General features: G+C 39.2%; 1 protein-coding gene across 6 annotated transcripts in view; it reads left to right on the forward strand.

The window, feature by feature from the left end:
* col4a6 (collagen, type IV, alpha 6) overlaps window positions 1–18616 on the forward strand; it is a 124258-nt gene that overhangs the window by 46677 nt on the left and 58965 nt on the right. For all 6 annotated transcript variants that reach the window (XM_032582572.1, XM_032582573.1, XM_032582574.1 and 3 more), the window contains exon 4: window positions 14374–14451. In XM_032582572.1, the coding sequence (XP_032438463.1) occupies window positions 14374–14451 (78 nt within the window). The remainder of the gene's footprint in view (window positions 1–14373; window positions 14452–18616) is intronic.

Raw genomic sequence — 18616 nt, forward strand, 5'->3', positions numbered from 1 at the left:
GGATCGCCTCATCTTGTTCGCATCTATTCCTATTTGTTTTTAGCCTTTACCTAAAATTTCACCACTAAATTTGAACTTGGTAGAGAACTACGGGTCAAAAACTACATTTAGTTTGGTTATAGCTGCGTTTCTTCATGTTATGTTACTGAAATAAGTGTTTGTGACTTGTTTGTTTGTTTTATGGAGTGGTATGGTCGAATACTATTGCTTTTTCATGTCACAAATTCACTTATTTTATAAAATTTGCTACAAATAGAACTCATGTCAGCATTTAGAACATCTTATTGTTAATTTATTTGACCAGACAGTCGTCAGAGCATCACAGTATGAGGTAGCCAAAACAATTTATGTGTAGCAAAATGTCCAACTAAAATTTATCAAGCAGAATTGAAAAGTAGTCATTCAAAAAGAGTGTAAGATTATTTGATGAGGAAAGCTAGTCAAACACTGAGAAACTGATGAAAGAGTCTGGTTTATTATTGTTATTTTTTTTTTAGAAATGATTTAATCACAAACAAAACTACAAAATAATTAGCAAATTTTGCTGTAGTGGTATTGAAATGTTGCGGTATTCACTGTACCATTAAATGGAGAACAACAGATTATGCTACAACCACCAAGAGTCTGTCAGTGTGACGGGTTGGCCCTTAGATGGACAACCAAACAGCTCAGATTTATTGCATTTCTTGTTTGGAGCGGCCATGTTGTCCAACCTGTCACACTCACAGAACATGAGCACGTTGGACTCCAGCGCCAGAGTCGTGTTTACTTACGGCCAGTGCATGTGGAATTCAGCAGTATGCGCACATGGGGCGCGTCGCTGATGCACTCCAACACACACACACACACGAATTAGACTTAATAAGTACAAATTGGAGCAAGGTTTGTAAATTTGCAAGCTGAAATCCTCCTTGTGTCCGTGTGCACGTGCCAGCCACCTGTCATGGATTACGGACAGGACAGGTGAGATTACCACCGGCTTTCTGTTCGCACCACGGAAGTAAAGCTTTGCTCTGAAACGGTCGAGTCCAAAAAGAAGTTGTCAGCAGGAGAATATGTAATAAATGGGTGTTGTTTGGTCCTGTGGTAGAGGAGAGTGTGTGCTGCCGTTTCTACCCTTAGCATGTTAGTTATTTTTATCTGCTCTTTGATAACTAACAAGCCCATTTAAATGAGTCTATGGATTGTTCGGGTTATGTCCAACCATGGTACGTATTATTTTTTTCATTTTATTTTTTTTTTTTGCACATTTTGACCAAAATCCTGTCATCTGTGCCTGAAAGAACAATGCATTTGCTTGCAAAAGGAAAAAATACATTAAAAAAATCCCGAACTTCTTCACGTTTTGTGACAATATTGGAATTTTGTGCGACAGACCGGCATCAAACGTCGCATTAATCAAAAACGGGGAGGGAAATGCAGATAAACATCCTACTCTGAACGCACCGTCCCCACAGTGCAAAACGGTGGTGGCAGTATCATGCTGTGGGGATGATTTTTTTAACATTTTTTTTCCAAGGAGCTACCATTAAATGGTGCAAATTAAATGGATTAAACATGAGAAAAGTCACAATGATGACGGACATTTGAAGATCTATTATTATCCCAACTGAATGACGGGAACCAATTGAAATCTCTCAATCTGATGTCTTATTTCCTAACATGGTGGTTGTCATTTAAATGCAGTAGATAACGTTACCTTGAGCAGCTAAGCTGCCCTGAGGGCCCAAAGTGATACCATCACATGATAATGGCGGTCAGGATGATGGTCTTCACTCCTGTAGTCTACACTCACTCACTCATTCAACTTTAGACTCTTAATTTTTTATATTCTACATATCGTCTTCAGAGGAATGGTCCTCTTTTTTTTGTTTTGAGTCGCTTAAGTCTGACTTCTGAGTCAGTCAGGCATAAAAGAAGGTTGTTTTACCTCAAAGTTTGAACCTGTGTTTTATCCTGTCTCCCTTTAGACGGTCTTCATTTACTCTCCTTCTGCTTTTCTGAACCAATCACCGGCTCTTGCCGTCACGGTCAGGTAAAAGAACCGAAAAGAAAGTGATTAGAAAAAAATAACAGGTAATTTCCCCCCAAAAATTAAAATAAAATAAAAAAAAACTGAGGGATCTTGAAAAAGTTTAGAGAATGAGGGATGAAGACGTCTTTAAACTTTGCTCTTCAAGGAACCACGTTTTCTCGCAACATTTTAAAGGAATGTTCTGGTTAGAAATGTTATGATTCCTCATTTCTTTCTCGCTCAAGGTAACAAAACAAAACTGCTCGGCCCAAGCAGGATCTTGTTTCGACACATTTCTGTCTTTGCTTTTTTTTCCTCCCTCTTTCTTATTATTCCTCCTTTTTTTTCCCTTCACTCGTTGCTCGCCCTCCTTCTGGATTATTTTTACACCATCATTACTCTCACCTGTCCGGTGTTACGCCCTGCTTTCCTCCCAGCTGGCCTTCACCTGGGCCTTTCTGATCCCATTACGTCTTTTATTGCCCCGGTGCATTTTCCCTCTATTGTTCACGCCCATTAGGCCCTCTGCTTCTCCTCCATTACCTCCTGCCGCTCCAGGTCAAAGGCTTCTTTCAAATGAGTGATAAGTATAACGTAAAATTAGTAATAAAACGTGACATTTAGGCATAGAGTTAGAGTGAATAGATCTTATTGTGACTAGATTCTTGATCTAGAATTGTTTTCAATATCGGCGCCGATACAGATATTAGTATCGGATCTTTAGCTTAAGGTTTGTGGACTTGATTGTTTTTAAAAAACAACTAAAAACTAATCATTTTACAGTTGTCGTTGATGAACTATTCCAATGTTAATGTTTTTCTTCTGTACAGCACTTTTTTTTTTTTTTTTACTTCCAACCCAAAACATAAAACGTTTCAGGCCAGGTATGTTCATGTGGTTTATTGGCCCAGTCAAAGTCCAAAACCTAACCCTAATTTAGCATAGATGTGGAAAAAATGACCAGCTCACTGAGCTTCAGCTGCTTTTTGAAGAATAATGTGAAAAACTTTTATGCAAAGTGGGTAGAGTAGAGATCCTGTTCTAACGTTACAGTGAGGCTCGTCTTTGTGTTGGTGGATCACAGAAAGAAAATAACCAGGTGTGATGATGTTGGTGGTGGAGATGTCAGAAGGTTGAAAAAAAGAAAAGAAAAGAAAAATCTTTTGCCAGGATTAAAGCAATCAAAACTTTTGTACTGAGAAAAAAAAAATCTAAAGTAATAATAAAAACTTAAACCATGACTTTACAAGTGGTATGATTCATTCTTGTCTTAACAACATACTGTATGTTTAACGTATTAATGGAGAACAAATAAACGACGTTTTATCTTGCAAAAGACTTCAGATTTACATTTCTTTATATGCAAATTCACTGAGAATATTTCCACAAGCCCAAACATCATCTCAGATGTCTGGAAGTTTGAGTCTGCAGGCATAAAATAAAATAAAAAATGTACAAGACCCTCGTTAACCACACTGCAGTGAACACAAAGGGATTTGTAGGCATTTATCCTTTGTTTCGTGCTTTGGGTCAAGTTACCCCTTCTCACATTTTTTTTTTTTTTTACCACCAGTTCATGTCTGTACCTTTTGATCACACGTAAGTTCTTTATTTGTTTTGCATGAAAAAAAAAACAACCAAATCTCGATGTTGATGTTGTTGGCGCTCTGTTTCTCGTCTCTTCCAGTCGGTTGTTTCTGTTAAAGCTTGCCCGCGCGTAATTTACGGCCGACAAACATCCAAACATCCTCCACCTGCTCCATCGATCACTTCGCTCTCTTGTCTCTGCTCTCAGGTCCCGACAGATGCCCACCGTTTGTTTTGGCTTTCCCCGCACCAACACAACATCTCAGGTCATAAAATTCAATCATGGCGGTTGAAGCAGTGAAGCAGCTTGTGTCGACGTTTCTACTTAAAAACCTGTGATTTCTGGCCCAGAGACGCCTCATTCTGGTGCCTCTGGGCCAGAATGATTCATCTGGATTTCATCACTTGTGTTCATGAAGTTAATGATTAGATACAACCACAGGCCAGGAGATCAGTCACTGAAACTACAGAAATATGCTGTTACATCATGAGACCTGAATTAATTTGGGGGTTTTTTCATATACTCCGATGGTCGAGCGATGGTGAATTTACCTTCTTTAATATTATTTATGTTTCCGAGTAGCGTTCAATACATTCTCCGTTTTATTTCTGCTTTCCGAACTAGAAAATTGGTATTTTATTATTATTATTATTTTTGTTTTACCTCATATCACTTCAAAATTACTTTTCTGCACCAAAACATCCAGTTTTTACCCAAAATGCAACACTTTATGTAATGTCTTGTATGTCATTTTTCTTATGCGCCAATCAAACTTTATATCTGAACTTGACACCAGATGCTGATATTTTTTTCCAAATATCGGTCTACTTATCTAATTTATACAAAGATCTATATTTAGTGTAAGGTAAAAGTGCTGGTTGTCATTGTGAAATTGTTCAGTATTTGTACATTTTTCTGTGGAACATAACGTAACAGATTATTTGTGGATTATTTTTTTCCATCAAGCATAACTAAGATACTTGAAAGATAAATGCAGGTTGAGAAAAACGTCATAAATTGTTCTTATTTCTTTTTTTTCCCGCCCTAAATCAAGAGGGCGACTAAATATCACTTTACAAGTCAACTGGTTTTCGTTGTTAACAAAAACAAAAACAAAAAAAAATATTAAAGGAAAAACAAAAATTTCAGATTTTAGATTTCAAATTTTAGATTCTCGGATTTTCAAATGATTTGTTGTCTGTAGTCTGTAGTTTTGAAAAGAAAATTTTGCTTAGAATCTGCAGTTGTGGTATTAGAGGCAACCACACAAACCAGTCGCCAGAAGGAAGGAAACATCGCAATTTTTCTCAAAGGATATGATAACACATTAATCTAATCTTAAAAATATCATGGAGTTCACAAGGATACCGTTTTATAATTTTTGAGAAACTGCAGATCATATTTTTAGAACTGGTACAAAATAATAAAGAGTACTTGTCCATCCATCCATCCATTTTCTTACACCCTTGTCCCCAGTGGGGTCAGAAGGTGCTGGTGTCCATCTCCAGCTAACGTTCCGGGCAAGAGGCGGGGTCACTCTGGACAGGTCGCCAGTCTGTCGCAGAAAAATTACTGGTCATCAATGATAAATGAGTCCATCTGTATATTTAAGCTCCTAAGTCACCACTGGTGTTTTTTTTATTGATCTGAGCAACATAAGAGGGACGAAAAACACACAAAAAAAGACTCACAAAAATGTTAAAATTAGGCAAATGTATGCATTCTAAGACGGGTGCATGTTAAATTTTATAACTGAGCCGACGTGATGTGAAAATGTTGAATAGTGTCGCATGAATGTAACTCGCTTCTCCTAAAGCAGTAACATCAAGTGCAGTTACTAAAAACGTTAAAATATATATATATATATATATATATATATATATATATATATATATATATATATATATATATATATATTGAATGTGTAGTCATGGCCATTTTGTTAGAAAACAGCCTTATTTTGAAGAAGATGTAAAGATCGTTTTAATCCTGCAGGATAAATTCACAACAACCCAGGTCCCCTCACTGCGTGATGGATCCTAATCTTAACATTTGAAGGGGGCTAAAGTATTTGCGCCAGGCTTTGCCTCGGGGTTGAAATACCAGGTACGAGGATTGACGATCTGGGCCGTAAATCACGTGAGTCGTATTAGGGAGAACGCTCGACGCTCAGCTCCCCAACGATATGTGCCGCATACATGTTTGCAGTTTGTTCATGAAAGACATAAAAAAAAAAAATAAATGTTGTTGAAATTGGTACCTTGGAGTGTTGTGAACTGGTTTGTGATACGGGTTGAAAAAGAAAAGAGGGAGCGGGGGGGGGTAAGATGGCATGAGTGAGACAAGGCTAGACAGGCAGAGTCTTAATCCTGCTAATGGTGTTGTCTCTGTTCCATCATGACTCCAGAATGTTTAGCCAGAGGAAACAGAAACAAGGATATCTGTGTGTGTGTGTGTGTGTGTGTAAAGCAAAAAATACAAGTTTTCATATGCGATCTTACTGGAAAGAACAATCTTTTTTTTTTCTTTTTTCTTTTTAGTAGTGTTTTTTTTTACCTAAGATTTTTATACCTTATAATATATTTATGGTGTCGTTCTTAAATGACAACAACAACAACAACAAAAAATCAGTTCAAGTTTGACTAGTGATTAGATCTTGATTTGCATGTTCAATTCAGTTTCAGGCAAAAAAGTAAGTTATAAAATACTTTTTTTCTTTAGTTTTTAAAGAAATAGAGGAAAGGTTTTAATACTTTTTCAATACTATTTTTTAGAGTCTCCGTTAAGGCCGGAATGATCCAATCCAGGTTTATTTAGTCTCAGCAGTTTGGATGCTGAACTAGAGGCGATCAAGGACTACAGATTGTTTGGAAACTTTAAAAGACCTCTTTAGTTTAGCATTATAGTTCAAAACCACCAAACTGCTGTACAGCCAAGTTTTACTCATGTTTGGTGTGGGCAACACAAAGCTGCTCCCACTTATGTTTAACCTCAAATGCAAAAAAAAATAAAAAGCAAAGGGAATCTTGGTCGGACTATTGCCGACTGACTTTTAATTTTTTTAACCCTTGTGCCGCTCCCTGTAGTAAGGGCGCCCTGGTTGGGGAGCCATATCGCCCAAATCAAAAATGGCTACCGCTGACAGCAACACTCCTCCTATAACAGAAGATTTACTAAATAATGTTTCAAATGACAATTTTCATATTCAGCTTGATTCTGTGTGTCGATATGAAGACTTTTGCTTCAACTCGTAAAGACGTTGCTGCATCTTTAACTTGTCGCAACGTCCATCTGCTCACACTTACCTTACTGACAGAGTCTGAAGAGACGACTGACGTTTTCTTAGTGAAAATTCATAGGATTCGAGTGGGCAGGTCTTTACAAAGGATTGATCTGGCGATAGCCTGCTTTGGAAGAGGTTCAGTTTGATGCTCAGGGATTTACAGGCTGTCCTTGTGAATGTAACACGCTTTTCTCCGTGCTGCACAGAGAGAGCGATGCGCCAGCTGGGATCTGATCCAAAACCCATAAAAGAGACATCCGATCTTATCAGTGACTCAATAAAGCCCCCATCTAATTTGATGCTAAGCTTGAACCTGAACACTTTCTATTCGAACGCCTCAGTGTGGGAAATTTACTCATTCACTCTTGAAATCATGTTCTTTGACTTTTTTGGTGTACACTTTGACATTACATCATTTCTCAACATGCAAAATGTATATATAAAAAAAAAAAGAATTATATCGCTTGTAACCACTGTCAGCTCTGTGGGTTTTCTGTTTTAGTACACTAATGATTTAAAATACTCAGCTGTCGTGCAATTTTTTTCTCACCTTAACTTTTATGAAGAATATGTCTTTTAGATATTTGTTAAAACTGTCATCGTTTCATGACAGTACACTATGAGTCAAATAATCTGTGAAAACCTCAATCTCCTCCACCTTCTCCCTGAACTACCATTGCTTTCTGAAGAACAACCAATCAGAGCCACACTGACATCTTTGATTTACGAACCTACACCAGTTCACCTTCCTTTCAGCCGTTGGCGACCTCAGCTGGCTGAGCGCGACATCCTGTTTGGATCCGCTTTAAATGAACAAGTTTCCTCCGTCTGGCCGCTGCACTGACGGTCCGACTCCAGATGGGTGGCCCCGTCGAGGAGAGCAGAACACCCACACAGCGCGGACATGACGGTTAACTTACACACACATCTGAAATTGCTCCCGAGTAGACATACAGATCCGCATCGGCTCTCGTTCGTATGTACGAAGCGTCAAATTAAAGTCACGTATTGCAGATTTGTGCTCTTGTTTTTATTTTATTTAACTTTTTCTTTTTTTTTTTTACGTTGGCGGACAAACAGCCAGTCGCACGTTTGAAGTGGAGAATAAACAGATGAGGAGCTCCGGAGTCCCAAACACAGCTGGTTCGTCTCCTGCAGTGGATGTCTCAGGGTCACAGATGGAGCTGGTGGAAGGAGAACGAACGAGAGAGGGAGGGAGAGCTTAAGAGAAAAGAGGGGCAAGACTGAGAGTTGATGGTAAAAAGGAAGGGAGCGGAGGGAAGGAAGGAAAAAACAAAAAGATCTCGAGCTTCTTCTTTGCAGAAGCAGCTGCTTTTCTGAACGTTGAGTTCAGGTCTAAAAGGTGATGAGGTAATAACATCTCTGGAGTCAGAAAAGCATTTAAAGCTCTAATCTCACCACTTCCCCGACAGATCTCGTACAGGTTGCGTTGTTCAAAACTGACAGTAGTCAGTCCGATAACAGTTTTACTGACAGCTGGTGAAATACACGTTTCGCTCCCGTGGGGACGCGCCGTGTGACGGCACGCCGACTGATGTGCTGCGGATTAAAAGCATTCCTACTTTTTATTCAGGGAGTGAGTGCAAAAGGTCAACGTTAGCTTGTGGATGTTCTGTTTCTCTCTCTGAACTCGACAGGAGTAAAATGTATAGACTTTGTAGTCAAAATCTTATCACAGAAATTGATCATTTGATGGAAAAAAGTTAAGTGAAGTTACAGCGAATAACTGGATCAGTGGCTTCAGGAATTTTAACCATAAAATGGCGCAAATTGAAGCTACGAAAATAAATTTGCTCATTGGAAACATGCCAATTTCGGGGGGAAAAAAAGTATGAGGTAATTTTTCAGCCAGATCAAAATAGATGTATTTCACAAAACTGCAATGGAAACTTTTTTTTTTTCTGCATCACACCAGTCAGGTGATCAGCAGTCGGTTGTTACTACTGGTGAAAACCACAAAGACGATGACAGGAAGTGGTACAAAATGGTGGTTTGTTTTCGTTTTTCTCAGATATGTGCAGCTGGATCCACCAGACCTCTCACAGTATTACACAGCTCATAAAAAGCTTCGTCACTCTAACGTGTTAATGTCATGTTCTGTGTTTTTCTGTGTGTTTATTTTGAGTTTCCTGTGTCTCTGAGTCTCCGTGTTGTCCTGTCTTCCCCTTGATTGCTCCCAGGTGTTTCTCGTTCCCTGATTGCCTCCTGTGTATTTAGTCTCACCTGTGTCTCTGTGTGTTGTCGGGTCCTTGTCAATGCGTTCTTGTCCATGCGTGTAGCCTGTTGCTACCAGTGCTGAGCCCTAGCCTTCCGCTCGACTGTGCTGCCAGGTTTTCTGGACTTTTGGAATTGTTTAGGCCTGTTTTCATCATTAAACTTGCATCATTCATCTCATCTGGGTCTGCTGCGTTTCCCTCACCGCTTTCACCACCGCACTTCATGACAGTTAAATCCGTAGCTCTTCCGTAACTTTCCCACAAAACGGCTCATACGTAACCACTCCAGAATATGGGTTTGTCTCTCCAATGCCTGAATAAAACGCCGACATTTCCTCTGACAGCTGATAGATGATGAGAGCTAGCGCAGTGGCTGAAATTATAAAAATATTTCATTTGTCGTTGCTGTGATTTTTGATGACTTATCACGTGGACAGGCTTACTCACACAGGGATTTGAATTTAATTTCTTGTTGAACGGAATTACAAAACTGCGTGTTTTTTCGACATTAGCAGGATATAGACAAAGATTTGCACAGATTTGTTGTGGAAACGCAGCTGCAGACTTCAAGCTAAGTGTTGTGCTAGTTTTATTACCGCTTGTGAAAAAACAGGATGACTTGTTGGCATGCCCTGAAGGAGCGCTAAAACAAAACTTTCTCCTATTTATTTGCATGTCCAGTATGGATATATAAATATATATATTTACATATAGGCGCTCTTTGTGGCTTGCAGAAGGTACGTTATTCAATCTTTGCCACTACAGGAGAGGCTGATTGTTTATTTTCATTGCTGTTCGAGAAATTGTTTAGCATTTTCCGCACAACCCTGCATTCCCGTATGCGCAAGCAGAACACAACTGTCATAACAACAAAGGAGCTCAGAAAGGGCCAACGTACGCCACGCTCTGGTCGACCGGAACCTCATCTAGGCCAACTCTATAGGTATGAAAAGGCAAGTCCAGACGTATACCCCATTACCTACAGTCATGAGAGTAAAACACGCATGCGTTATGAGGGCCTGTGAAACAGCCCAGCTAGACATGCGAACATGAAAGTGTTTGGACAGTGAAGTATGAGCAAACAGCACGGATTGATTGGGACATAATGGCTTAAAGCTTTAAGGCGTATAACTGGGTAATTCGAGTTGACAAGAGCCTGAGATGTGGTGATGTGTGCGAAGACGGAGGAATCCACTTGAGCCTTCGTTAACGAGCGTGTTGATTCGCGTTTTGCATGCATGCAAAGTATGATTGGAGTTTTGCTTTTGGCCTCTTACGGTACACTGCAAAAACTTGTTTTTCATTGGCAGTTTTGCGACTGAACAAGGAATATCTGAGGAATATCTAAAGCAGTGTGCAAACTGATGCCCTTCCATGAAATCCAATGTAAACAATTGTGTATAGAAGTGATATGTGAAGGTCAGATATTTTGTTAGAGAGCATAAGAGAACGAACAGCATCCTGAAGGTCAAGAAATACAGCAGGAGAATCTGACTGCAGGGAAACTGTCACACATTTCACACATCTGGCCTTCATGAAAAAGCAGCAAAAAGGAAGTTATTGTTAAAAAAAGAAAAGATTTCAGGACTTGAGTTGTTGAAGTAGCTTGTCTGCCTCGTATTTCTCTCTCTTAGCAGCGGGAACAAATGTCTTCCCTCGGGCGCTGGTTTAGCATCGGTTTCCCGATACAATCCATCAGTTTCAGCTGCGGGTGTGGACAGGTGGGAACTGAATGCGGATCAGTGCATCTCCACCCTTCTCAGGTGGAGGCTGGATTATGTCCCACAACAAAGGGTTTTGGATCAAACCAAAAAAAAAAAAAAACCCCGATGTGAATCGACTTGCTCTGACCAATGGGTCAGAAAATAGGCTTTGATATGAATAGGAAAATCTGAAATGTACTTTATAGGCGTTCGGTGACTAAGCATCCAATAATAATCATTTGGGCGTCCAAACCCTGTCTTTGTTTTTGCAGCTATCTTTATCTGCTTGTCTTCGCCCCAGAGATTGAATCTCTCTTTGGGATCCAGTTTAGTGCTCGACTGTAATTCCTTCTGCTCTCTGCTCACTGTTGCCCTCCTTTTGTCGAAAGTAAAGGAATTGGGATCATAAGAAAGAAAGTCGGACCGGCACGGATGACCTTTCCCCTCCTTCTCTCTCTCCTTTTCCCTCCCTTCTCTGTGCAAAGCTCACTTTTGCGTTGCAGGGTGTTTGTCCCCTTTTTTTTGCCCCACCTGATCAGTCTGCTGCAGGAGGAGTAGTAATAATCGCAGTTATCAGACAAAGACCTCAGCCTCGCCCAATTTATTTTCTTTTCAGTTCTTTAAATTCCTGAAGGAAATTAAGTTAAAGTAAGTAGGAAAAAGAAGTACATGTAGCGCTAATGCAGCAGCAGCTTGTCTGAGGGTTGACCTGAAGTTAAGCTTACTGCAATAAGGAATAAATCAATTAACTCCATGAAAAATGTAAACAAGCTCCATCATTTTCATTTGCATAGCTGTTTGTTTTTCTCCTGTGTCCCTCTTTCTATAAGAGACTAGATGACATCAGTCATCTATCAGTTTCAGCTAGCTCCTTTTATGAAGGACTATTTAGTTTACAGTGACTTCATAATTCTTTTTATTTGTTGTTTCCGTTGTTTTGTTTGTTTATTGCGAATATTTAGAATGTCTTCCAGTTCCAGTGTTAAATGTTTATTAGAGATTAAAGTTTATTGCTCTTTGAGAGTGACGTACTTGTATTATTATGCCATTACCATCATATTACTTTAAAATGGTCTCAAAACAACAATATTATCGTTTATCGCAATAACTTCTGGGGCAATTCATCGTCCAGCAGAAAATGTTATCGTGACAGGCCTGCCTGCTCATTTTATGAATTTTTTTGTGTGCTGTGGCCTTTCCTCTGTTTTTTTTTTTCATTTTTCTTCTCACAGATAAACCAGTTGTGATAATAGCAGAATAATTTAGATGAGTAACAGCTGAAAAGCCTTTGAACCAGGTGTTTGTCAGGCAGAAGAATAAGTTACTTGGGTTTAAACCTCTGTTGATGTCTACTTGGAGTAAAGTTGCTATGTAACTGTTGAGTGATGAGGAAAATAAATCATTATTTGTCTGCACTAGAAATGTGATTTATTAAAATGACTCCCCCTCCCCCAAGTGGCGGCGTTATTTTTCAAAAATATTCTTTAGGACCTCACATTGAGGGCCACACTTTCCCAGGCCCCTGCTGCACCTGGTCAGGACCCAGTCGACCAACTGATGATTTCTAACAAGAGCTGCTTGACCTTTATTAACTAAGCTTATGGGCACTAGGCCCACTGCCGTATGAGCTGATAAGCCCCGCACGCTCTGTCCTCATCCACCCTGACCCCCATCAGGCGTCGTCCCACCTCCAGCAACCTGCCATCCTTTATATTATTATAAAGTCAGGAAAGAAAATGTTCAAATTATCCTCATATAGGACGAGTTTTAAACATTTATGAAAGTGTTGAGGCATGTATACCAAGAATGACCAAAAGGACAGATCTCTTCCCCCCTCGCGACCTTTCGGCCTCGGACCAAAAAACCAAACGTGGGTTTTTTGAAGTTTTAAGAGCCTCATGTATGTAAGCTTACTTCACTCACAAGGCAGCTTATAAAAGCTCTTTCTTTGGTGCTCTGGTGTGAAACCTTTGGATGATGTTCCATAGCTATCTGAGGAATGCCACCCATTGAACTTAATGCTAATCTGCAGTTCACGTGGGGTTTAGAAGGTAATAGGTCTGCCTTGAAAAACAGGGTGGATCAGAACCTTGGTCCTTCTTACTTATATGGCAAGTCACTTCACTTCATCTAATGAGAAGTTTCATATAAATAGGTTTTCACCTAATACATCAATCAATATAAAACCAAGTAACAAATAGGTGTGTAATTCAATGTCTAGAATGTCGGCTGCAGTGCCATCTAGTGGCACACATAGCAGATTGCAACCAACTCAATACTGCATCTTGATTTTCCAACAGTGGTCACAAAAAGAGAAATGATTGCATGAAATAATTGGGAATTGTTGTATTTCTCCAGAAATTCCATTCAAATAAAAATGTTTGCTTAAATACCTGATTTTTAGACTAACTATAAAACACATTTTGTAGATAGACTATTAAAAGGTCTTTCTAAATTATTATGCTTAAAATATCAATCGCTATAAATTCTTTTAGTTTAGCTTTCACTTTAAAGGCTAATGTCAGTGCAATAGCAACTTTTTTGTGGGAATCATTTGAGGTTTATCTGAGTTTTTACAGGACTGTTTATTGTTATTTAAAATCCCATCGCATGATTATAATGAAACTCACTAAAATTGAGCATGTAATATATATTTTTTTTACATCTCTTATGAGCATTTTTATTTGTTTGTAATATTTAAAGTGTGTCATTCAGTCACATTCCTTTTCTTCTTTTATCTAAACAACCTTGTTTTGATTTTTTTTTAACCTTTTCCTTCTCAAACCCTGGTTATCTGCGGACATCTTTAGGCTTTCCCTGGTGTGTTGTAATTTAGTGTAGAAAATACAATAGAAATTGTCAAAATTGAACCCAATTGTCAAAATACAAAGAGAGGAAAGATTTTTTTAGCCGATTTAATGAATCCCTTCTTTTTACCTGTAAGCTTATTATTTAGTTAGAAGGCACCATCATCTGTTTTATCTATTCAAAATAATTTTGCAGCTGGGGTTAGTAGGTCTACATGACCTGCTAGCTTGAATGTTTACGATGTGCTGCACTGTTAGAAAGGAGAAGGTGGTGAGTGCGTAGTAGAAATGTGGTTGTTTATTGGTGGAAAGCTTCAGGGGTATGGGCTTGATGACTGCTGGATATCAAAATACCCCGAAATGTAACAAATATTTTTTTTAAAGATGTCCTTCAGATAAACTTTAGGTTTTGCTCCTGATTCTGACTCTGGTTGTGGACACATTTTGAATCGGTTACTGATTAGCTGGTAAAGTTGAGCGCTACAAGAAAACGTCTGCTGTCATTGGTGGAAGAGAAAAGTAAGATAAGATAAAAGAAATGGTAAAAAAAAAATAAAAATAAATAAATAACTTTCTATCTTAAAAACAAGTTAGCTCGTCAAATTAGCATTACAGACTGTGAATCAGTAAACAGCTTCTTTTTTTTGTTTTTTTGCTGTATTTAGACAATTGTGAAGTTTTGCGAAGTGCCTTGGTGAAAAGTTACATTGATTTACTTCCTATTTTTTATTTTTCTTACAGGGTGGAAAGTCTGATGAACCGTGCGCAGGCCTGGACTGCAGCAGAGGGTGCAAGTGCTTCCCAGAGAAAGGCAGCAGGGTGAGTCGGCTGCATGATCTCTGAAATCAACCTCTGTGTCAAAAAACAGAGAACATAATGTTAGGACAAACAATACTCCCCTCTGCCCTCAGTTTATAGAGTATGAAGTTGAAATATTTTCATTTATTAATCATTCGCCGAGCACGGATTAAAATCAGACACAGTAATTAGCCGCGTAATGTGATGTTCCACCACAGCGGCAGACATAAAAATGCATCAAAATATAATTACGCTCATATTAAGGATAATTTTGTGGTGGTGAAGCTTTTTACACACGTCGATGGTATTTCGTCTCTATCATAGCTAATCTAGGTAATTACAGAACAACAATTAAATTATGTGGTTAACATCAATTTCTTACAGTTTTTACTATGTTTCCCCCCCCCCATCTTTAGATTGTCTGATAACTATTACTGTCTGTGCGTGTTTTAGATGTTGACTTTTGAGCCTGTGTGCTTGTATGCACAAATATTTGTGGTTTATTGATACATTAGATGGCGGGAATTGGTTAATTGTTTCCCCTGAAGGGCATTAAATGAATTTATAATCAGTACAAACCCACAACGCCTTGTTTGATCTTAGATTGTGCTGTTTGTTTTTGGCAGGTTGGGGTACTTTATCTCCACCTAGCCCCCCTCAGGCTCGCATTTGCATTCTTATCCATTTTCATCAGGTTTGCATGTTGCCTGCAAATATGATAGCGTGGTCTATGTTGGTCTGTAGAATGCATGTTTCAACAACCCCTCTCTGTGTGCCGTAACGGGGTTCCTGGAGGAGCGGGAATACGATCAAATCAGTATGTGTAGCTGCAGGCAGAGAATTCATTTTCTTGTCAATCCCATCATACAGCTAGCATCAAACCGTCACCACTAACATCAAAACAAACCTTTGCTGATTGCACATTGGCAGATTGTGCTCTGTAGATGCGCACAAACTTCCCGACCGTCGGCCCCAACGTCCTTTCGGAGCAGCAATCAGAGCGCTCGATTCTGCTGATTTACGGCCAAAACTCGCGGTGACGCCAACATTTTCTGGATGCTTTGTGGTTTGGTACAAAGCTGCTGCTATATATATATATATACAGTATATACAGTATATATATATATATGTATATTGAATTCAATGAGAAGGTGTGTCCAAACTTTTGGTCTGTACTGTATATATATATATATATATATATATATATATATATATATATATATATATATATATATATATATATATATGATATAAGTTCTCGCGCATCGACAAGCTCCCAAACATGTGTGAGCGTCACCGGGTCGCTGTGTGAGGTTATAGAGGCAAAAATTCCTCCAAGATCAAAAAGAGATTAGAAAAGCATCTTACTTAGTTCAACTTCAGCAACAACCCTCCAGCAGCTTTCTGCCCATTATTAACTCAGTCTTGTTTACACTCCACCAAAAATGGGAAGGGTTTTATTGACACTAATTACATCTTTGAATCCTTGGAAACAGTGAGGCCAGATTTTGATTGAATATTCGTCTGACTTTACCGACATATTTCGTCCTGCAGGAAGGGATATACTGTAGTTGTCTGCTAAAATAAGTGCAGCATATTTCAGCAAAGAAGAACCATTTTATTTAAAATTTGCAAGAGCATGTCCCAAATTGCATAGCCAATGAAAATTGTGAGTGGGTTGAAAGATTCAAGGTGATGCACCATTCCAAGTGTTTCTTGCTGCTCTGAAGCAAGAAACACTTTCTTGACTTTCTTTCAAAAGTCAAGAAAGGGGTGCAAGGTCATATCTGAATGTCTTTGACACCTCTCAGGCTTTGGTAGGAGGTCAAAAGTGGCACCTGCACTGGCAAGGTTGACGGTGTGAGAAGGTTCACCCAAAGGCCATCCCATTGAATGCGGGTCATGCCGGTGGCAACATCTCAAGGCAGACGGTCAAACAGACCCTGCATCTTCTGAACCCCGTGGAAACGGATAATAGAGGAAACCATTTCCATGAGTTAGGTAGAAAAAAAAAAAACCTGCCTGTCCTTTGCAAACTTTCATCTGGACAGAGGAGAAGATTGTTCTTTGGTTTGATGGGCACGACACTAAAATGGAATTGTTTGGCCACAGTTGTGCAGCCTTGTTTACAGCATGTCGACGCCCAACAGGACAGGCAACCTAATGGAAAGAACTACATCAAGATTCTCAACGATTCTGCTGAGAAACTTGTTCTAATTGATGTTTTAGTGACTCTAAACACAGAGATGGTGTGGTAGCGTAATAGCTGGTGCACCATTAAGTGGTCCACTAAATGTTTCAAATATTAAAATTTGAAATTATTAAATTTATCAAAATAATTATTAAAATAATCAAATTAAGTTTGAAGCAGCCCAGCCAGAGTCCTGACTTGAATTTAATGGGGAATCTGGGGAAGGAGTTAAAGATTGGGCTGAAAGCAGAAATACTTTACAACCTCAAATACTTTGGAGTTCATTGCAAAAGGTGAAAGGTCAAAGACACCAGTGGAGACATGCAAAAAGCCAAGAAAGGTTTTTCAAATCATCATTGACAGTTGCACAAATGATTTTTATGTTGTTTTTTGTTTGTTTGTTTAAATGTAAAAAAACAAACAAACAGGAAAACGTCTTTTTACCATTTTGTGAAACAGATATTCTCTCAGACACAAACGTCTTGGGTGAAACGTTTGTGTTCATACACAATAACCTTTTGGGTGTATGAACAATTTTGGACTTTACTCCACGCAGTATTGAACTAAATTCCTGAACATGTGATTTTTAAAAGAAGTTATTCCTCTGTTCTTCCTTTCCCATCTTCTACCTATTTGGGAAGCAGCGAATGCATCCACTAAGACATTCCTTTCCTTGGTTTCTATATTACACATGACTGCTTCCCCTTTTTTCTAACTCAAAAGTAGTGATGTCTTGATTTCAGTGGAAACGCGAGACTTCTGTCTTTACCCTAAAACCAGACTAAAACCAGACTAAGTGTAAGCTTCACACTGTTGCTCGCTCCCCCCCTTTAGCTCGGATCTAAACAACAATTACTGTCTGACACAGAAGCCTACACTTACTACCCGACTACTGTACACCATTTTAGCTAAATGACATAGTGAAGAGCTCCTCATTACGCTCAGGTATCTATAGGTAAATGATCAGGTAACACTTGCTGGCTCTGCTCAGGCCTCCTGTTGGGCCTAAATGACACGGCCGCAACTACATTACATTCTTTAACTGTTATTGTTGGGAGTCCCGTCAGGGCTGAGGTGCTTATTTGTCTCTTTTCAGTTTTACTTTTGTAGTTGGACCATGGAGAAGGTAGGTGTGTTCTTAATCATGGCTGTTAATGCCAGTGAAGTACACAGGTGGGACGGAGTTAAAGGGCTCTATGCCACACAGGTCCTGAGTCAACAACAGCTCAGTGTTACTGATTTGGATTAAAGCTGCAGTGTGTAACTTTTATAAAGAATACGTTTCTTACATGTTTGTTTAAACTTTTACCATGAGACAGATAATCTGCGAAACGATCAGTCTCCTCCACCTCTTCCCTGAGCTACTATGGGTGTTTGAAGAAATCCTGGCCAAAAACAACCAATCAGAGCCAGGAGGAGGGTCTTACCGCTGTCAACCAACTTCATGTACTCGCTGCTCAATGTGCTAATGACGGAAAAACAACTCAACATCACAGGAAAACCGTTTATTTGCCGTCGTCGGTGGCCATGCCAACTAGCGTCGGCATTCGCAACAGGCTATGCTAGCTGCAGCATAGCATGGCCACACACAATTGTGATCGACAGCCATAAGACCCGCCTCCTGGCTCTGATTGGTTGGTTCTAGTTGGCACTGGAAACACTGAAGGAGAAAACAGAGGCGCTAAATGTTTTCACAGATTACTTGTCTCATAACAACTTGACACCTTCAGCGAATATGTAAAAAAGTGAAGTTTATAAAAGTTACACACTGCAGCTTTAAAGACAGTCTGTAGAGGGATCAGGTGTTTACAAAAACTCAAATCATAGCAGATCGGCAGATTGAGCATTCGTAAGATATGCATAGGTATAGGATGGAAAACGTCAAATCACATGACCCCTAGACAGCTTGTGCCTTAGTTTCTTTTGCATCTGCTGAATAATTGCCCTCCATCTTAAAGTCAGAGAACATCAATTGACAACGATACGGTCAACATC

Source organism: Xiphophorus hellerii, chromosome 14, assembly GCF_003331165.1.
Source record: "Xiphophorus hellerii strain 12219 chromosome 14, Xiphophorus_hellerii-4.1, whole genome shotgun sequence".
Classification (NCBI taxonomy): domain Eukaryota; kingdom Metazoa; phylum Chordata; class Actinopteri; order Cyprinodontiformes; family Poeciliidae; genus Xiphophorus; species Xiphophorus hellerii.